Here is a 22,160-nt window from a genome sequence, read left to right as displayed (position 1 = left end):
ATGAAGTCAACTCCCCCTTTTTAGAAATGAATTTTCCAGCAGCTTCTTTGTGAGAGAAGGTAGGTGGTGGTTTTACAGCTTCCTCTGTCTGCCTCCCCTCAGACCTTTCTTAGTTCCGTTCAAGTTCTCTATGAGCTCACCTGTCACTGCCAGCGCTCAGGGATTTAGAAGCCAATAACCCTAAGCGTGTGGGGGCCCCTGCTGTGGGCAGGGGGCACCGTGGCAGCAAAACCCACACTCACAGGAGGCAGGCGCTGAGTGGAGAGCAGCCCCACAGCTCCCGCCTGTCTCTGTACAACAACAGGCTTTTCTGACGAAGATTCTGAGTTAGCAGCATCGGTCTGAGTCAAAGGCAGAGGCCTCCAACGACACAATACCAAGATTTCCAACCAAAACAAAGTCCATCAAAGCAAGAGGGATGGTGGCCGTCTCACAAGGTTATCCTGAGAATTCAATGAGGCATTTTCACCTGGCTTGTCTATAGTAAGCGCTGCGAAATGTTAGCTGATATTATAAAATTCCTTATTATTCATATTGGTAGTAGTGTTAGTTTAAAAATGACGTTTGGGCAACCTTTCCCTGAATTCCTTAAAAAGCGTATCTGGACAAGATAGGTGAGTTGAGATTAATAAAGTAGGTATTCCAATAAGCGTTTTTCAATCAAGTAATAGCCAAAGAAGGCAGAGTCATTTCTGTTTCCACTTCATATTCTCAGGGCTGTGCTTTGATTTCTTTGATTGTAGCCATTCAGAATGTCACAGAAATCACTCTGCATTTTTTACAGAGGCGCCTGATAGAAAATTCTTTATAAGATGTTGGAGTGAGAGGGGCCCCAAGAGACCAGCTCCTCTAACTCCCTCGCTTTATGGACTCTCTTGTTCATGGCCCACGTTACGAGTTCCGGAGTGTGCCACCTCCCAGCCCCGCTCTGTCCGTAGCTGGGTCCCCATTAGCTGCTCATATCCTTGATCCGTGCGATCGTTGTCTATTTGTAAAACAGTGTTACTCTTTTATACTGTACACGTCATGACTATCGCCCTTATATTGGGCGGAGGTTTTAATAGATCCACTTACAACAGTTAGAATATAGTCCGCTTCTTAAAGACTGGACACGCTTGAAATGCCAGCAGGCGACAAATGGGTGCACAGTCCCAAGGTCACAGCCTTCACCCTCACGGTGTCAGTGTTGTTTTGTGGTGTCCACTGAAGCCCGTTGTAGAATCCTTTGTTTAATTCCTGAATAATGCATTTCTCTATTCAAGGTCAGCACAAGATAAAGTTCATTCCCGAAATGGTCGGCCCGATACTGGAGATGACGCTAATTCCTGAGACAGAGCTGCGCAAAGCGACCATCCCCATCTTCTTCGACATGATGCAGTGTGAGTTCCACTCCACCCGCAGCTTCCAGATGGTAAGGACGTGGGTGTGCAGTGATGTGAGGGCAAGGGGGAACAGCAGGCCTGAGAACCTGGAGACAGACTGTGGATGGTTCTAGAGTTAAAGGTGCTGAACATGGAATGCAGAAAGATCCTAGGACTTTCCCTATTGAATCAGCCTATCGTCCTTTGCTCTCATCTTTAGGGAGAATCGTTCTGTTTTTAGCTTTCACTTACTTATTTTATCTGGATTTACATACACATTAAATCCTGGATAAAAGCCTCTTTCCCACCCTCCTTGGTACATGCACACCTAGAGCATTGAATCAGGTGTTATTGTATTCTCTGAGACTTGGATGCTTGTTGCTGACTTACGTTATTTCAAAGTCTAACGGCTTGGCTTTTATTTTTTTAAATGTGTGACTCGGTCTTTTACCTGTGCAATAGAACTAATGGGAATTGCTCAAAGAAAGTGGGTGTAAAGAGCTCAGAACATACTGTATCATCAGGAAGGACAATATCTGAATTATTTGTGCTTGAGAAGTCACAAAACCTCCTTCCTTGGATTCCGTGAAAATAAGGAAGGTGCTCCCATGTTCACGGGTGGGTACACACCCACACTGGCTTCCTCCCTAGTGGACTCAGGGTTTGGCCATGAAGCTTTGCAGGAGGCAAGAGAAGAACCCAAACGATAGGGGGTCCCCAACACTGAAAGCAAACTTTGTTCAAATATGTGAATATTTTACAGAGATTTTTGAGGAATTTTCAGAAAAAAATCCTGTATTGAAAGGAAACCTAAGCTTCAGTCAATCAAGGTAGCATGACTTTAGTGAGATCTAATATTTAAAGAGTAGATTTTTCCTTCCCTACCATTGTACTTTCTAGTTTAAGGGAGTTTTGAATAGTTCATAGAGTTTATTGGTCAGTTTTCATCATTGTTGCCTAAAGATAGCAAGTAGCCATGAAGAATAATTTTGCTATTTCCTAAAACGAAAAACAGATACAAAGCTAAAAGTGAGTAGGAGTTGGGTTTAGACACAGAAGTCAGGTGGTCCACCATCTCTTCCTTAGCTTGGTACTACCTGGGTCTTGAGCAAATGACTGAACATCTTTAAATGTCCAACTTAGAGCTGTAAAATGGATATAAAAATAGAATCTGCTCCAAAGGGATGCTGTGAGAAGTGAATAAAATCAAACCCGTAAAGTCCGTCCATCTTTTCTTCCTTCCTTCCCACCTTCTTTCTTTCCTTCCTTTCTTCCTTCCTACCTTCCTTCCATAGGTGAGGAAGATTTCCTTACATTTATTTATTAATAAATAAATTAAAGAGACTATTTTAAAAGAACAGCTGTGTTTGTTTCTCTGGTTCACTGTCTTCGTACATGTGTAATTGTAATGTTGTAAACATTGTCCAAATTTTTTGTTGTTCTTTTTTTTTTGACAATTTATTAAAGACATTTTCCTTGATTATAACTTAGTAACCATGATTTTAAATATGGCGTAACATTTCATAAAATAACTTGGCTAATCTTCTCTTATGCATCTCGTTTAGTTGGGCATTTAGGTTGTTGCAGGTTTTCACTGCTCTGAATAAATGTGCAGTGAACACATACATGCATATAGATAGCGTGACTTTCTTTTGAAAGTTTTCCCAGTGTACATTCTCGAAAGTGGAATTGCTGATTCAAAACATTTTTGTAACTTTTGATATTATTACCAGTTTTTTAAATGTTATTGTCATAAGATTTGATCCATCTCCACTGCTGCTGGCACTAACTAAATCATGGTCCAATCTCACTGTCAACTCACCAGAACTAGGAATTGAAATTTAAAATGCTTTTTCCTGGGCTGAAAATGCATTGGACCTTTTGAATTTTATATGACTAAAGCCCCAAGTAAGGACTTTATGAAAAACGTGCCATGGAATTAAAGAATCAGGTAAAGGAGGAAAATGTATTTGTATAGATAAAAGCCACTAGCCCAAGAAATAAAGATCAAAGGCCTTGCCATTCTTTGGAGCAGCCTTTGGGTCAAAATAAGATCAAAGGCAGTTGGACTAAAGATTTCTGAATTTTCCCTCTTCTTCCACCCACTCTTTTTGCCTCTTTCCTGTTTCACCAGGCCTTTCCCATACCTTCAGACACCGTCTGCAGAAGTGCTTCATCTTCTCCAGTTCACAGGGACTCTAGTTTCTCAGTAAATGACAGAGTAATGAGAGTCACGGCACTTTTGCCTCCATTCTCAAGCCTCTCCCTCCATCAGTGGCTTCAGAATCTGGCCAATATCAAGTGACATCTTTCCAGAAAATGGAAGTGTTTGAGTAATACCATGAAGTACTCATGCACATTTACTTCTAATTTACGAACAATTTCACTACCATGAAACAGGCCTCGCTTGGATGGATGTGTGTTGATAGCAGCACACACATGAAGACGCAGGCCGACAAAACCCACCGTCAGGCTAAGCGTGGTCAGCTACTTGAATATTTTGGTCCATAATCATTGGCCATTTGTATTGTCATCTGCTGGGGCCATCTTTGCGGACAAGTGGTAGGACACACCAAAGGTTTTAAAAATAAAGGCAAAAAGTCTAAAACTTATGAACAAAAATCTCCCTACTATGGTAATCCATTCTTGTGATTTGGGAAAAGATCAATTTCCTTTTCTGTTGGGATATCTCAATTTATTTTTCTATTGGCCTATCTCAGCCAATAGATGTCAGGTGGGATGTCACATGGGATGTCACGTGGGACGTCATCTTTCCCAGACCCGCTGCATCTCCATCATCCTATTTCCACCAGGCTCCTCGTCATTTGCTTTATGGGGACGGGTTACACTGGCCGTGTCTTTGTTTTCTCTCCTGGCCGCCTTGGTGGCTGCAGGGCTTCCCATCTCATCTCCAGCATCTGTCTGCTTCTCCCAGTCCCTAGCTCAGGGCTCTCCGGGACCGTAACACTTGTCTCTCCACTAGCTGGATCTTTTCTAACTCCTTCCTGTTCTCGGTTTAACTCTTATCTTTCATCAGCTGCTGTTCCTGAAGCACAAGGCCTGCCTTCTCTGCCTTGCAAGGGGTGGGGTGCATGTGTCGTGGGCAGGCACATGGAGAGAACAGCAGTCAGCCCTCCCTGCCTCCATCCTAGGAAGCTTCTAGGACATGGCCGATTGGCTCCTGTTAACTAATCCGCCACCAATCCAATTATCTAACCTTATTCGTCACATCAACAAGGGCTTAAATTGCTCAACTTTCATAGCAGATGTGCAGACCTAATGGAGTGAGGGGAAGACATTACGGGTTTTCATTTTTACAGAACTTTAGTGCTCTGTAACATGTGATGCAGCTTACTTGTTTAAAGGTTGCTATGCGTCTCGGAGTCGGGCTATTCATACGCTACTGTTTGTGAAATATGCTTTACCCTCGGGCATATCACACACACTCTTAGCGTTGGAGGAGGTGAGGGGACTTGCTAGAGTCAGGAGAAAAACCTGCCGTTTTACTCAAGATGAAACTGCACCAACCCATTATTGGAATTTCAAAAGCGCGTATTACAGATGGGCTCGTCCAGAGCGCCCCAGAGGTGCTGCCCCTGTGTTCTTTGGCTGCAGAGAGGGCACTTCACTAGAATGTTCTTCCACATGCATTTCCGCCAGAGTCGGCTTCTTCCCAGTCTCCACTCTTGCAAGAGGAGCATGAATCTTTGGGCAGAACAGGCGTATCCTTGCCCTGGTCCTGGGTGTTGGTGTGGACTCCCCAGGGTCCGTGCCCTGAAGGGGCTCTCCTGGTGGTGGGATGGGGTGGCATGGTACTCCCCATCCGTGTGCCGTGTCCTGCGTCTGGGACGCTCTTTCCAGGGCTGAGGCTGAGCTAAGTCAGCTTGATACTGTTCGTGCTGGACGGTTCCTCACAGGTGTCTGCAAAGGCCAGCTGACTAAGATTCTCTAGTGATAACAGAAGGCACCTGGAAAAGGACCTGATGCTGTGCAGGGACCTGAGGCCATGGGGGCGAGCTGACCTGATCCAATGAGGGAGGAGCGTGCACCAGGCGGAAGCGCATGAACTAGAAGGTCCACGTGTGTCCAAGTGGCCTTGAGTTCTTCTAGAATTCCTTTGCACCTACAGAACAAATTCCTCAGGTTGGCTGGTGTTCACACCTGAGCGGCCCTGTGGTCCAGAGGGCAGCCACTGCGGGGGATGGAGTGCTGTACAACTTCTGTGATCTGAACGGCTCTGTTCCATCCCCCGCTCCCCTGCGTCTGATTCATCCTGTGTTGCTGGGGTGGTGACAGAGGATGGCGCCTTCTTTTCGGGTTGTCTTTCTCCTTAGCACTTGTGTTGTGAATATTCCATCAGCAAGGAGGCAGGAGTACATCCTCAGCTGGGTGTCCACTCTAGCTGTGCCCCCCGTGGGTCACCCCTTCCTGCCCTGTGGCGGCCGCTGTTGACCCTTGGTATTCCAGCCACCCTCCATCGTCTGCCCTGTTAATGTGGCCACTGTGATTTCTCTGTCCTGTCCATGTGGCCTTTTCTGCACCCACTCAACAAAAGCCCACTTCTCGTGTTTTCTGCCTCTTCCATTCTCTTTGAGTGCCTCCAATGCTCCAGCTCGCTTTGGCCGTCCTGGTTCTTCTAGCCCTTTCTAAGGGTCTTCTATGGTCTGCAAGCCCCTTCTATTCTCCAACATTGTCCTTGTCTCTGGCCTCTCTCTTGTCCATTTGTCCCAAAGGACACATCTCTGGTCTATTTCCTTGTAACTCATCCCCTCCTTGAGTCATTCGAGCAGTTGTGTTCACTGTTCACTGACCCCACCCCCAGGGTAGCATTTTACACTTAAACTAAGAGTTTTGGAAATCTTGATTTTTTTGTTTGTTTGTTTTCAAAGGGGAGATTGTGTGTGTGACGATTTCAGCATCTGCTAAGCTAGCAGGGAGAGGTTGGAGGCATGGGCGTCCTCGTGCCCCTTGGACGTTCATGGAGACCTGCTGGGCTATGTTACCTTCACCGGCCCGCAGCCCACCTCGCCCCCATCTCACTGAGTCCCCTAACCCCATATGAGTAACATTCGAGTTGCAGCTTCAGTGGATTTTTCTTCATAAAGAAAACATACTTTAGCTTTTCCGCGCTCCCTGGCATTGTTCTCGCTTCCCACGTAACTTAAAGGGAATCTTTCACCGTGAGCAGAGCCCATGATGTCCTGAACATGAAGCAGGAGGGTGTCCTCGAGTTCCTTGCAGCGAAAACCCACTGAGGTGCCTCCCGCCTTGACTTGCAAAACGAACAGTCCATCTACAATGGAAAAGTGGTGGCATCCACTATCAATCTGGAGAGAACCTGCAAGAAGCTTCTGCTGGCAGCGCATGCTGTTGCCATTGAAAACCCCGCTGGTATCAGTGTCCTATAATCTGGGAATACGGGCCAGCGAGCTGTGCTGGTTTGCTGCTACCCCCGGGACCCACTCCTAGAGCCGGCGCGTCAGTCCTGGGACCTTCACTACCCAGATCAGGAGCCTTCCGGGAGCCGAGACTTCCGGTGGGTACAGATCCCCCGGCTGAGCACCAGCCTCTCACAGAGGCTCCTTCTCGTGGCCTGCCTGCCATTGTCTGTGTAACACAGACTCTCCTCTGTGCCGTGGGGACATTGCCATCCGTACAACAACAAGGGAGCCCCCCTCCGCGGGTCTGATGTGGGGGTGCTGACCCGGGAAGTTCTGCACATGTGTGGCACCATCTCCCTCGAACACCCGTGGGAGGTCACGCCTGATCCCTGCTTCTACAGAGACCCTGGAGAGATTGAAAAGGCTGCTGCTGACGAGTCTGACCGTGGAGGAATTTCAGGGCGGTGGACGGCTCCAGCTCCCGAGTTCACGGCTGTTCAACCTGAGGTCGCAGGCTGCTCTGAAGCACAGGTGCCCTGGAGCCCGTCCAGCCGTTTCCTATGAAAGACTGGCGTGCTCTCCTGCCGCCCAGGACTGGTCTGCAGCCCCCACGGCTCGGGACATTGAGGGGGTAGGAACAGCCACTGAGTGAGTGGTCCTAAGCTGTTCTACCACAAACCGGAAGCAAAATGGAAATAAGGTTGACGGAAAATTACCAGTGTCTAAAAGTTTAAAAAAGAAAAAAATACTTGCAATTCTCTCCTGGCACCTTTTTAAAGAATTCCATTTGTTATGTCTTTGGAAAATACAGAACTCCCAGATGAGAATTGCAGCAAATGACCGTACAGTCTGTATACCATTAATAGAAAGGGAATGAAAAAGGCTCCACAGCAAAATCATGTTTTCAGCCACGGAGCTATTTTCTGTCCTCTCTGCAAGGTCGCTAAGATGTTCCACGACCCCCGCAATCCCCCTTTAGTTGGAACAGTATTGTAACATGAGGAATCTGTGTGTCTTCGGTGTTTCTGAGCCCCTGTTTGAATGATCTCTTCCTCCCGCCCATGCTGGTAACTTAAGCAAATAATTGAATAACCCACGTGGATGCTCGCAGCTTCTGCCACTTGATGGGAAAGCCAATAGATTTTGCACAGTAATATGAATGTGAACAAGTTTGGTAGCAATTTCATCTTGTTTATTCTTCAGTTCTTCGGGATTCCGTTTGTTGATTGGTTGATTTTTCACATTCAATTTCAAAGTAGTACTTGATTCCATTGTTTTGGATGCTTAACGGGGAAATATGGCATAAGAATTAGGCTTTTATTTCATTGAACCCCAGACCCAAAAGTGGCCTGAGAGATCACAGAAGCTAACACCCTTGATCCAGGAGTTGCGATTACATTGAATTTGATTCTTAAAAAGCCCTTCAGCAAAGAGATGCTCAAACTCCCACCATCTCCTTTAACCAAATTAAACAGGACTGGCTGTGAGGGCCTGTTCGTGGAGTGCGCTGTCACAGCCCTGAAGTCTCTCCTCCATCTGGCTCCATGCACAGATGGGGAGCAGCGGCACCTGTCTGAGGTGTTGTCAGGTGAGCAGCCAGGCTCCTCAGGTAGGGGGCCTCGGGCCTTCTAGGCTGCTGAGTATTTCACAAAAGCTTCCAAGGTCAGTGAGCCGCCTGCTCATTGGACGTAGAAGGATGGTGGGATTTTAGAATGTGGAGCGCCAGAGATTAAGTGTGTAATTAAGTTTACAGAATGGTTAAGCAAGAGGAATGCAATATGCATGAAGATATAAGTGTGTCTGAGCAGAGGGTGGAAAGGCTGAGTGTTAGATTGTGGGGAATCCGTTACTTGTATGACGTCAGCATGCAGGCCGGAGGCCCAAGGGCGTCTGAGTGCCAGGCTGCTCTCTGCCGCGCCATGCCACTTCCTTCTTGGCCATGTTTTCCACGCAGATGCAGTTAAGTGGCTTTCTCTGCCCACCCATCCTGTTGGTGCCAAAGAGGAGGGAAGTGGTTGGTTCTACAGTTCCCTGGGACTGGCCTGGTTCCATCTGCAAACGCAGAAGCAGAGGCTGATTTTATTGGTGCCCTCTGCTATAAGGGGTGACCTAAAACCATGGTCCTACGTCCAGTATCTTGTGAGTGTGAAAACCAGGAGAAGGCAGAGGGCTGTAGGGGGAAGTGCAACACTCTCCTCGGGCTCATTTGTCATGGGGTCAAAGAAGCCCTTTTGCTGACGTGTTTGGCATAGCATTTTTCTGGATTTCAGCTTCCACGCAGCTCTTGACAACCTCTACACGCTTTATCATCAGGATTATTCATGCAAACCTTTCCATCCCGGTCCAGCTTCCGACCTTGCTACCACATAACCCCAGATCTCGTCTAAATGCATTCCTGGATGCCTGCAAAATGCAGGCCTGGTTTCAGGCATTTATAAATGTATATATATATATATATATATATATATATATATAGTCAGAATGGCACACCTGACCCAAAACAAAAGCAGTGCATTCCAAACCAATAGAATTGGCTGAGACCCTTCACTCTATAATGTCTTATGTCGGAGCCAATAACCCATGCTGAGCTGAGTTGGGGGAGCAGTGCTTCCTTTCTGAGTTAATTGAATTAACAACAATGTCAATACCCCTGCAAGCACAGCCCTTGATGTCACTACGTTCAGCTCAACATCAACCTTCAGAATAGGTCTCGATTCAGATGCGGCCTCTCATGTTCCTGTTCCCGGAGCCCGCTGGTCCCGGAGGCGTGGAGATGCTCTGCTCAGTCCTTTAAGTGGGATGCCCTGGGGATATTTTTGTAGCAATATTGGCGATTCAGAAAGGAGAGGAAAATGTTGTATAATGATTTCGCTTATCACATCAGCGAGCCTCTGCCACATTTTGAGCAACACAGTAAACCCTTGCTAATTTCATCCTAACCGTAGAGAACTCAGTTGCAAATTACCAGACAGCGTGCATTTACGAGTAAGATAATAAACATGCTTTTTATAAAACAAGCTCTGCTCGATCAACAAATGTACTTCCTCCAATTTATTTGGGCAGAATCGTTTAATTCTGTTTATGATAACAGTTCACGGCATACTAGCAAATGATTTCTAGTACATTCAGTAAAAATTAACAAAGACCCTGGAACTAGAGGCTAGCTGCAGATCAGTGGTATTACGTCCTGCTGATAAACAGAATACGGTTGCCAGGTGTTCGTGCCAATTACTTAGTTTAGACTAGAGGTTAGTAAAATTAGCATCAGCTGTGTTCTTGTGATTTACTCATCATTCATCCACTCTTTTTAGGAACATTAAATTCATCAGTCAGAATTTGATAAGCAGCATAGGTAATGAGCTGGGGCTTCCTTATTGCCCTAATTTGTGACAGCTAGGTTTACATGGGAGCAGAGAAAACATGCCATTTCCATTAAGTAGACTCCAGGTTCAAGTGTCTTCTGATTAACAAGTGATGAGCGATTTGAAAAGCCTAGGTTAGGATAAGGCATGTCTTTCTGCATTCTCTATGCCAGGGCTGTCCAAACTGCGGCCCGCAATCCATTGTTAATTGGCCCGCAGCAAATTCCAAAAATATATTTAGTTTACTTAAATAAACCAGGTGAGGCAATACGTACTTCACCTCGAGTGAGTGGCCCGGCTGTTTGTGTATTTTACTGCATACGGCCCTTGGTGAAAACCGTTGAAAAGAGTTTGGACACCCCTGGTCTATGCCTTCCTCATTGTATGCTCATTAAATGTGTGGAATTGAATCATGTGTTTTAGTTAAATTGAGCCTTATTTTGTACCTCAGTTATTTGCTCTAAGGAAGCAGCCCTCACCAAATGCTTCATCTTTGGCGTTCCCACCAGGGCACCATCTGGTAGATGGAGCTGTCTTGAAGTGCCAGCTTTGGGGCTAGTGGCACGCCAGCTCCCTTGTGCTGGGTTCCGAAAAGAACCTCCTTTTGCCGAATTCTTTTCCGTAAAGAGCAGAGTAATAGTGGGTTAGTACCGAAAGGCTGTTATTTTACAATCAAAGTCGTTAGCGTGAGACTTCAGGTGGGGGAAAGAAGAGCAGGTCATCCTTTCTTCTTCAAGAGAACCATCTCTTTTTCTGTGTTCCTCAAATCCCTAACTTCTTAGGCCAAACAGAATCAAAGAGAGGGTGTTTGTTTGGGGAGGAGATGATGGGGAAGATCAAGAAGAGATTTGCAGGGATTCCCCGAAGTCCGGGTTGTGGTGATGCTGCTGGGTCCTTGATGTCAAGCAGGAATCAATGTTTCTCTCCAGTCCTGCTTCCACCCTTTGTTTCATCTGTAGCATGATCACACCAGGTGCAGGCAGTGTGTTCTGATCAACATCCAGCAGGTCTGGGCTTGCTTTCGGGCTCCTTCCTGAGTCTCCCCAGAGCCCTTGCCTGTTTCACGGGAGCTACAATCTGCTTCCACTGCAGCAGCCGCGCGCTGAGTCCCCAGGGCCGTGGATGGTCCCTGCAGTACCCGTGACAAGCACTCGCTGAGTGTCCGCCGGTTGTGCCTTAGCAACCTGCTGACCCCTCCTTTGCTGCCATGTTAAGCCCCGCCCAGCTCCAGTTTCACACTATGTCTCTCCAGTAGTTTATGTGCACACCATGCATGCTTTCTATTAGCGTACCGTCAGCACCAGGCACTCTGCCAGGTGCTGGGGACACGGCGGTGACCAAGAGAGAAGGAAATTCTCTCGCGTGGTTTAGACTCTTATGGGATCCTAAGAGTAGTGCGGGACCTGGGATTGTTGCCTGGGAGAGCAGTACCTCAGCATATAATTTAAAGGGACCCCAGCAACATTTGCCTACATGCCATGGTGTGCTTGCTGTCTAAGCCCTGAACTCAGCTATTGTTTCCTTCGGTTCTTCCTTCACTTGTCGTCTTCCAGTTCTGTGTGGATGTCTCCATCTCTATGGTAACTAAGTCTCTCCCAGGCCCTTATTCCTACCTGGCCCAAGGCAATGTGTGACCTCAGGTCCCCCTACAATAGGGCAGTCTCCTGGCCAGAATACCAGTAGAGGTGGCTTTGAATTTTATCAGGGATGGGAGACTGGGCAGTGAAGATGGGGACACATATACATCATTATCGAGGTAGTAATTTTTAGATCAGCCACTGTCAAAATATTTTGTAGATTTGGACCTCTCAGAATTTGGTGTTTTCCCGAAAGCATGCACCCACGAGATAGTCATTTCTGACTATTCTTTCCCAATGGGAAGCTCTGGAAGTCCACTAAGAAGTTTTGGGGAGTTCAAAGAAAGCCTGGAATGGACCTTCTTGAAGTGTCTGTTGCTCTGTCTCTAGAGACTGCCTCTCTTGTTTCATACACTATTTTTTCAACCAGAGATGTTTCACTAGGATCCATGAAGGAACAGCAGTGAAGTGGTCCCTTGGATGTTTTCAGATTACGGAGAACTGTTTGCCGGGAAGTGAAACATCATCTGTTCATTTCCAGGACCCAACAAGCTGTCTTAAATGTTACTTGTTCATAGAGATGAAGTTTGAGATTTTTTTTCATGTTGCTTCTTGATTTATTTTCCCCTCGGGTTCCCTTGTGGTTCTTACTTACTCCTGCTATCAAAATACACATGTTTAGGCTCCATTAACCACAGACGGAAATGGAAGATTCCGGGTCATCAGCAGTCCCCAGGGGCCAGGGGACAGCAACTCTTAAATGCAGTCAGGCTTGAAAGCCTCGGGTAGCTACCTGATGGTGATCTCTGGCCGGTTTGTGTACTCTTGATGCTCCAGCCATAAAATGCAATGCCTGCCATGCTGATGACTTACGCTTCCTCTGTTTAATTATAGTTTGAAAATGAGATCATCACCAAGCTGGATCATGAAGTGGAAGGAGGCAGAGGAGACGAACAGTACAAAGTGTTATTTGATAAAATGTAAGTGTTGATTAACGGTGGGATTGATGTCAGAATAGAGACAGAGAGACTGTAATTAGAGTACAATGAACTTTGTAGCCCAGCAGTAATTAAAATGTGTTAATAATGGGAAATATTTTAAATTGCATCTCCGTCAGGTTTCTGAGTGTGATTAACAAGGTGCGTGTAATTATTTTTCAGCCTCCTGGAACACTGCAGGAAGCACAAATACCTCGCCAAAACAGGAGAAACTTTTGTAAAACTCGTCGTGCGCCTGATGGAAAGACTTCTGGATTATAGGACCATCATGCATGACGAGAACAAAGAAAACCGCATGAGCTGTACTGTCAACGTGCTGGTGAGTGAAAAGTTCATTAAATTTCCAACCTGCCAGTAAGCCAGAAACTGAACCAAGATGTTCAGAAAGCTCATGATAGCTGGCCGCAGAGCTGCCCATGGCAGGATAGACTTCCTTTGCTTGTTTCCTTGTCTGTTGAAGGGAAGGAATAACGAGGAACCATTTGCAGATCGGCTGTAAATAAGTCTGCAAAATCATCTGTCCTCTGGGTGTTTGCTGTGGGTAAGACGGATGAGCCATCTCATTTCGTAAGCAGGGTAGTGCCCTCGTTGATTACAGGTCTAACGTGCTTCATTATTCAGAGACTGTAAACATGTCCAGTGGGTTGAATAGTGGCTACATCCTCATCCTCAGAACCTGTGATGTGACCTGATTTGAAAGAAAGGCATCTTGCAGATGTGATTAAGTCAAGGCTCTCGAGATGAGGTCATCCTGGGTCACCCAGGTGGTCCCTAAGTCCAATGACAAGTGTCTTTATAAGAGGAGAAGGCAGAGACACAGAGAAGAAGTCCACGGGAAGATGGAGGCTGAGATTGGGGTGATGTTGCCACAAGCAAAGGGACACCTGGGGTCACTAGAAGCTGGAAGAGACAAAGTATTCTCTACAGGAGAGTTTGGAGGAAATGTGCCCTCTTTACACCTTGATTTCAGACTATGGTCTCCAGAATTGTGAAAGAATTCATATCTTTTATTCTAAGCCACCAAGTTGGCGACGAATTGTTATGGCAGCCATAAGAAAGGAGTGTATGGCCACACGAAGAGCAGATGGCTCGGATAAACTTGGCTTCTGCCATCCTCGGACCCCCCACACACCTGCTGTCACTGACGTGGCCAGTTCTGTGGACACGCTCTTCCCAGTGTAGTTGTGAGGCATCTGGAAGTGCTTTTGGGAAGCCGTATGACAAGCTCAGCTGCAAGGAGTGGCCGGCAAACCTCTGGGCCGCCAGGACTCCCACGTCTGGCTTCAGGCTTTCTGCATTTTTCTCCTCCTCCTCCGCTGCTCCCAGAAGGAGCCAGAAGAGCAGACTCCTGGCCCTGGGAGGGGTGTCTTCAACACCCCTGCCTGCCCCGAGGCAGAAAAGCAAGAAAACACTACCTGTAGAGTAAGTTCTACAGGTCCTTATTTCCTTTCTCCGCATTTCCCACATCACCCCCAGTCATTGCACCACATGCAAATCCTGGACTTCTTTGCCCAACTTCAGGCACTTGGAGCTCGTGGAAACGGACTTTTGTGCCAGGATGAATATGACACATCATTCATCCATTAGAAAATCACCAGAGATGTTTGGATTGGAAAGATAAAGGGGAATATTTTCACTTTCCATCCACTTTCGTGTCAACATGGATCTGGCCTCTGCATGGGGAACTTGCAGGTGACAGCCCGGGGGCCATCTCCGCCTTGGCTTTCTGTGGCTGGGTGGCCTGTTTGGGCTAATAATAAACATTTTTCTGTAGCACGTTTTCTTTTTCTTAAAAATCTAAGTGTGGGGGACTTCCGGTTTCTGGTTCACTATGTAAAAGGGACTTTAGAAGTTGGTACTCCCATCCTCATGACAAGGAGACAACTGGCACACAGAAAGTCAAAAACTCTTCTGACAGCCATCTTCTGGGGGCCACAGGGAAAGCTGCTGCCCCCAAAATCAGCAAGACAGGATGGTGCAGAGAATCCCAGCTTACCAGAGCAGATGCACAAAGCAGAACCACTGCTGGAGCCAGTACTGGTGTCTTTTTACCTGGAACATCATGTCCACTTTCAACGTAAAATTACAAGGCACCTCAAGGCCAAAACACACAGTTTGAAGAGATTGAGCCAGCAACAGAGCCAGATTCAGATGTGGCAGAGGTTTTAGAATTCTCAGACTGGAGATTTCAAACAACTGTGATAAATGCGCTGAGGGTGCTAATGGAAGAAGTAGACATTATGCAAGGACAGTAATATAAGCAGAAAGATGGAAACCTTAGGAAAGATTCAGAAACGAACGCGAGAAGTTCAAAACACTCAGAGTGAAGAATGTCTTTGGTCTCATCCATAGACTGGACGTGGCCCCGGAAGTAATCCGGGAAACATTTAAATATGTCTGCACGTACATCATACGGGTTTTGGGCAACGGGAGGGATTACCGGCTGCTGGCTTCTATCCCTGAGATGTGGCCACTAAGTGAGTTTGTCTGTGCACCCACCTGGAGACTGGCTGCGTAGCGTGGCAGTGAGCTGTGCCGCAGGTAAGGGCCTTGATCGTTTCCACAGGAGGGAGCCTGGCCCGTGCCTCGTTGCCTTCCCGCATTCTTGCCTCTGTCCAAAGCCATTTGCTTCCATGATGCCACCATGGCCAGCATGATACAGAAATCAGGATTTTTCTGTGGAGAGAAACGGAAACCTTTTCAACAGCATTCCCTACTACGGACATGCTTCTCTAGGGCTCCCTCTGGTCTTTCGGGGGATCCGAGAGGCTGATTCGTGTCCAGAAGGAAAAAGTATTGCTATGTGGATTAGCTTTCCGACTTTGACGACAGACTACTGTTTGTCTTAGCAAGAGGTGCCATGCTCCCCGGGACACGACACCTGGTGGGGACATGGTGCTGTGCTCTGAGCCTGGCCTTGTAGCTGAGCCAGACTCAGGGTCAGAAAACCAGCTCTGGTAATGACACCTGCCAGCACGGTTTCTGACGCTGACATGTGTTTCTGTCTCGCATGGAGCCTCACGCGGTGCCTGTGTGTTGTTACTGCCGTCCGCACGAGCTAGGTGTTGACTACGAAGCACACGCAGGGTCCCTGAGGTTATCCAACACGATCTTCCTTCAAGTCGGGGCGTCCCGGACCATCCAACGAGGAGCTGGGGTGCTGTTCTTAACCTTTTCCTGGGGATGATCAGATGGGTCCTCACCTGTCACAGGTCTTCCATTTAACAAATAAAAAGGTCTATGAGTCAAAGAGAAAGGGGAAAACTGCATTTTTATAGATAGGTGTTCTGTCGTAATATGCACGGCCCAGCTCACATTGAGTCATAGAAATAAAAATACAAATACATTTTTAATGTCCTGCTCCACTTTCACCCTTTCCCTTGGTACTTCTTTAGTGAAACAAATAGAATTTCCTAGAGACGACTATGTACATTCATCTCTAGATGAATATAGATGTATAAACGTGTTAGGAATATATAAAATGTGCTCAGTTTATCACTAAGCAGAAATCCCCTTGAAATCCGAACGTTAAGAAATAAAATAAAGAACATAGAATGTATGGATGCCCTTTAAGCCCATTGCTAAATTTCCTTTAGAACCAGTGCTGTTGTTTTTTTTAAAAAATGGAGTCACTGGAACATTCTAAGCAGTATGGTTCATTAATGTCCCACTCTTCCTTGCACTTAAAAAACAAATTGAAATAAAAAAAAAAAGAGATCTGAGGGGTCACTGTGACCTGCAGCCTAGTCCCCTAAACGTACCCCTGCAAACACGTGGGCATGGACATTGGGTCATGGTCCCCACCAGACAAAATGCACATTTGTAATTAAGTAGAATTTCATTTGTCACCTGAGAATCATGCAATCTTTAATTCCTGGTCAATAATTTTGTTGTGTGTCACCTAGTTCTTCTATGCAACCATCAACCTATCCATCTCTACGACAGGGAGACTCACTGTTATTTTATAGACAAAAGTTACTCTCTTCATGGCCCCTGTACAAGGCTAATTGCAGTGGTTCCAACTAGAATTCTCAAATTCTTAGTGTCTGTTTTAGTCATGAAGGAGTACAAAACTGAAAGGTCATGTATGTGTTCTGAAAGATCAGTGCTTACTGGTGGGTTGGAGCTGGGGACCTGGCCCCAGTGGGGTTGCTGGAGAGCTGCCAAGCTTTGCACCCGGCACGGATGTCGCCCCTGGTGTGGGCGGGGGGGGCTTGAGCAAGAAGACTGTGGGGCTTGGGATGCCACCTGCAGAGCCCAGAAGTGGAGCCCAGAGCACCGTGAACTTCAACGTAGAAACACAGAGGTTTGATATCGAAATTGGGGTTTGAGATGAGTGTCCTCAGTTCTAGAGAGCTTCTGAAGTCCTGGGAAGGGAACAGAACTCAATACAGGCAGGGAATAGAAAACGTTTCTGTATTTCGGAGAGAGGAATGAATTGAAGGGTGCGTGATATCCCCGTTGTGAAATTGTAAAGGGAATGATCAAAAGCTTAGGAAAGGATTAAAAATATGAGAGCAAAAGGGGATGGTGTGAAATTGCAGCTTGTAAACACTGGCAAGGCAGAGTTGGAAGTGAAGGAAGCAGATTCTTTCTTAGCTGGAAATATTCTCATTACCTAGCCGCAGCGTATGAACCAGAGGACAGTAAAATCTCAGATGCAGCAAAATGTGAAAATCTTGGTGCATCTTTCTAAACGTATCCCCTCTGACTTTCTATAGTTACTTCTTGTTTCTCTTCAGAGAGATCAGCTGTAGAAGCAACGGTTTTTTGTTGTTGTTTTTTTGCTAATGAAATTGAACAGGCTCTTTCCTCTTCCTGGATAATTGCCTCTGAAATGGTCATTGTCACTAGTTATCTCAGGTACCGACTCTGGCGTTCTACCATAGCGGTCAGGTGCTAAATTTCACCCTCAAAACAGCAATGGTGTTCCCATGCCTCAGGCTTTGCTAGGTAACTAGTCTGTACCTTTCTGTTTCCTCATGCACGATAAAGACTTTAGAGTAGTTGCAGAGGCGTTCACATGAAGAAATATAATTTTGATAGAAATGTTGATGTTAACCCTGAAAATACTCCACAATATGGGGAAACAACCCCTTGTTTATACTCTGCTAACTGACCTTTCTCCATCAGTGCTTGTACATAAGGTGGCTTTTTGTGAGTGGCCACCAGTGTTCTTACTGTGTTTTGGAAGGTCGGTGGTTCTAGAACAGCGCTGTCCGATAGAAACGTCTGTGATGACGGAAGTGCCCTCTCCTGTACCTCTCAGTACCACAGCACTCAAAGTGTGGACAAGTGAGGACGTGAATTTGTAACCTTCTTTAGTTTTAATTAAATTTACTCTGTAGTTGAATGCATGTGGCTACTGTGGTGAACGGTTCCGAGCTGGAATACCACAGCGCCTCCTTCTGGCTCTTGGTTGGGGCTGAGCCCAGCCTGCTTTCAACCATGTGAGGACGCTTATTCCCAAATTTGGGATCTTTCCTATTTTTTCTTTTTCACTTTTAATGAGAATACAGTGGTTAAGAGTGGACAAGATGTCCCATCTCAAGATGTCCTATACTTTGTTGTAACTGTGGGCAGGTGACTTTCAAATCACAGAAGAGGAGTTTAGCCATCGCAGTGTTTAAAATGTAGTCCCTGCCCTCCTACCCCCAAAACAAGTGCAGGACAGTGTAAGATGGTTTGCATTTTAGGTGAATTTATGGGTCTAATTCAAAGGCTTCTAATGGTTCTAATTCATGGGTTGAAAAACCCATGGATTTTTAATGTGCATGTCACACCTTTAATAGAATAGGTTTCTTAACAGTGTTGTGGTTTGATTTTTCAGAATTTCTACAAAGAAATTGAAAGAGAAGAAATGTATATAAGGTATGTGGGCATCATGCTTGTCTGTACCTTCTACATGTCTATTGTACTTGCTGTTTATCAAGTCCACACTAAGAAATGTTTCAGTCACAGGGGTTTATCCTGTAGGAAACTGAGAAGCCTAGAGGTTGAATTTGATGGAGTGTCCAGTTGTATTGTGAGCTTTTGTGCAGTTTGACCATGCAGATGTGGAGATTTGGGGGCGTGAGGGGGGGTCATACTTAGCCAGCTCAGACGCAAAGCCATAAATGAGTACTTCATAGGGGTTTTGCATCTTTTCACCAATTTGTATGATCCTTTTTTTTTTTATTGAGTAAGGACATTTTTTTTTAATTTTATTTTTTAAATTTATTGGGGTGACAATTGTTAGTAAAATTACATAGATTTCAGGTGTGCAATTCTGTTGTATGACCCTTTTGAGGAAAGGTACCACCACAAGATTTAATGTTTCACAGGAAGCCACGTGATCAAATGAGAAATCTAGTTTGAACTTTATCAGAAATAGGCACTATGAAATTTTTTCAGTCTCTTCTTACATTACCTGACCCTACAGTCTCATGGTCTGTGTTGCCTGCTGGAGTTTTGTCCATCACTTCTCCAGAGGGTGGGATGTGATTGAATCCCTCCCTGGGTCCCTATTAGGGGCCAGTGTCAAATATTTAGCAAGATCACCACTTAGAAGACCAGAACAAGAATATGATCCGTGTGGCATTAGTGTTTAACGATGGGTTTATTACACCAAGCATGATTCTCTAACTTTTGATTTCTAAGACTTTTTTTTTTAACTTTCTCCTTTAAAAAAAAAATACCATATGAATATAATAAACTTTGGGGAAAACAATCAAGTATTTTTTATCCAAAAAATGTAGGATGCTTTACATTGAAAAGCAATCTTTATCTCTTTGTGGCAGAGAAATTCTTTGGATCATATTCACTGTGATCATTGGAACTCTTTATTTTTATGGATTTGTATTTTTACAGATTTTTTGGGGGGGAAAATATTTGGATTCAGTAGTAATATAAGAAATCACTATCAAACATTGTGTAATCTCATTTCAAATGTATGAAAAAAATCCTGGAAAAGATGGGAAGGAATGAGAAATCTTGAAGTACAATTCTACCTTCTTGTGACAGTTTCAGTTTTGTTCTGAAAAGAGAGGCTTTAAATTAATATATATATATAATATTACTCTTGTTGGTTTTTCTTCATGCTTTCTGCACCAACAGTCTTCGAGGCATTATGAATTGTGAACACTATAAAAAGAAAGTATAGGTCTGATTTACTGCTGAAAGTAGAATTTAGCTCTTGCTATCTGCAACACAAATTATTTGGTGACATTTTAAGAATGTACCTGTATTTTCTCATCTCAGGTATTTGTACAAACTGTGTGACCTGCACAAAGAGTGTGACAACTACACCGAAGCCGCTTACACTTTGCTGCTCCATGCGAAGCTTCTGAAGGTAATAAAAATTACCATCCACTTTTATGATTCTGTTGTTATGGATTCTAAGACTATTTAAAATGTTATTTTTTATGGCAAATTTTAGTAAACCTGTAACATAAGATTTTATGGATGTCGACGTTTTAAATGCAGTGACATAAACAAAGGTATTTTGGAAGTACTTTGATGATAGATTTGGCCCTATTGAATGTCGATTTAACAAGATGTCGTAGCAAGTTGTCAGTAAGTACGGTAAACACCCATCACTGGGCTGTCAGCTAGCAGTGATGGAGATTCTGCAATTCCTTATCATGCCAACAAGATTCAGTAATGGTGGGGAACGATGTCAGGAAGTAATATCTGGGGTGGAACAGCTAAGAGATAGGATGAGACGTACCGCAGAGAGTGTAGGGACCAGATCGTGATGTGGGTATAACCACACAACCTCTAGTTTGATATTTTAAAACTTTAGCAACCATTAGATCATCTTTCTAATTCTGGCCTTATGAAAACTAGAAAAACTATAAACCGGATAAACAAGAACAGCTTTGAAAACTAGGAGTTAGTTGTGTGGCCCTACCTGAGGACAACTCATTTGAGGAATCCCATCTCCCGTCTCAGGTCAGCCCCCCAAACATCGAAAGCTGAATGAAAGAAAACTAGATAAGATGACGTGAAAATGGGCATTAAGGAGGCCACTGGGTGATGACAGGCGGTGAGGAGCACACTGTGTTAGGCAAGAATCTTCTAGCCTTTGGCCCAGTCCTGAAATCTCCAGTAGCTTCTGTGACACAACTGTACAGGGGCAGCTCTGGAGACATTCGAGTGTGGAGATTTCCCTTTGAAAACCAGAGGGTCCGTTGCAAAGAAAACTCCAGAGGCCTCAGGCAGGGCTCCGTCTGGATGCTTCGCCAGTAATCATCAGAAGGCCGCCTTTGACTCTGCACCATCTAAAGATCTCCCAGGAGGGTCATATATGAAGATAGAGATTGGAGTTCGTGCGTCTGACACCAGCCGTCCCTCTAGCAATTCTGATAGCCTTCACGTGTGAGAAACCCGAATTTCAGTAACAAGGCATTTTTGCAAATATGAAGAAATCTCTTCATCAGGGAAATTGAAACAAGGTTGACACACCTCTCGCTCAGTTGCTCTGTCTCGCATAGTACATGAACTTTTATGTGTGAATGGAATATATATATAACGTGTGTAATGAGCATTTGTCTAATCATTAGACTTATTGCGCACAGATGGGGTCATCAAAACTGCATGAGGGTGTGTTTCACAGCCCAGATCAATGGGCACCATTGCATTGTCTTTCCCACTGGGCTCTGAATTTTCCAGTTACATGGTGGATCCCACATAGACTCTCTCCATATCTTTTACGTGATTACGTTTTGCAATTTCTCCTAGATAGGTTTTGATACTGCAGTAAATGTGAATTCATGCTGGTTAATCAACACATTAAAGGAACATTATTTGTATTGTTATGAAAATTCTTCTTCAATATAACAATGACAAATGCATTCTTGGTCTTTAACTAAAAATCCTCAAATGGAATCTTTTTTGGTTAAGGACATTTTGTCAAAAAACAAGGGCAATAAAAGCATTCGCCTGTAGCCCAGCAGTCAAGTTCTTTATCTCAGTGTTTCAGTAGAACGTATAGAGGCTTTTTGCCTCCCTATTCAATTTCTTTAGCGATTTTAAAATCCAGAAAAGTCATTTGACATCTGAATTTTCTTAGTCTTATTTATTCAGTATAGTTACATTTCAGAATCCTCTAAAGTTTTACTTTTATCCCCCAGAAAACTAGCAAGCTAGCCACATTGTGAAAACTCCGTAATTAATGAGTTTATAACTTCCAGTTGTGGTCAGGAAAATCAAGTCTAATTTTAAGGTGAAACAATTTGCAGACCGCATAAAGGTGTCTCATTCTTACCTGACATCCCAGTGTGCAGTTTGCCTCCCACCCTTCAATGTCTGTGACATTTTTTTGCAGTGTTTTATTTATCCTTACGCTCTAATTTGCATAGCACTGTCTCTGTGTCAGGCATTTGACTCATCCTTGACCTAGTTCCTTCCACATAGTATGTCCTCACCTAACACTAAAGTTTATAGAACCGCATACTTAATACCATTGATTTGGTGAGCCTGAGTACAGGAGTTTACATGT

At 44.9% G+C, this 22,160-nt stretch overlaps 1 protein-coding gene across 2 annotated transcripts in view; it reads left to right on the top strand.

The window, feature by feature from the left end:
* DOCK1 (dedicator of cytokinesis 1) overlaps positions 1-22,160 on the top strand; it is a 455,780-nt gene that overhangs the window by 380,689 nt on the left and 52,931 nt on the right. For both annotated transcript variants that reach the window (XM_033130588.1, XM_033130587.1), the window contains exons 33-37: positions 1,263-1,411; positions 12,576-12,661; positions 12,842-12,998; positions 18,510-18,550; positions 19,919-20,009. In XM_033130588.1, coding sequence (XP_032986479.1) covers positions 1,263-1,411; positions 12,576-12,661; positions 12,842-12,998; positions 18,510-18,550; positions 19,919-20,009 — 524 coding nt within the window. The remainder of the gene's footprint in view (positions 1-1,262; positions 1,412-12,575; positions 12,662-12,841; positions 12,999-18,509; positions 18,551-19,918; positions 20,010-22,160) is intronic.

The sequence above is a fragment of the Rhinolophus ferrumequinum genome, chromosome 16, assembly GCF_004115265.2.
Source record: "Rhinolophus ferrumequinum isolate MPI-CBG mRhiFer1 chromosome 16, mRhiFer1_v1.p, whole genome shotgun sequence".
Classification (NCBI taxonomy): Eukaryota; Metazoa; Chordata; class Mammalia; order Chiroptera; family Rhinolophidae; genus Rhinolophus; species Rhinolophus ferrumequinum.
This window is presented reverse-complemented; position numbering and strand designations above follow the sequence as displayed.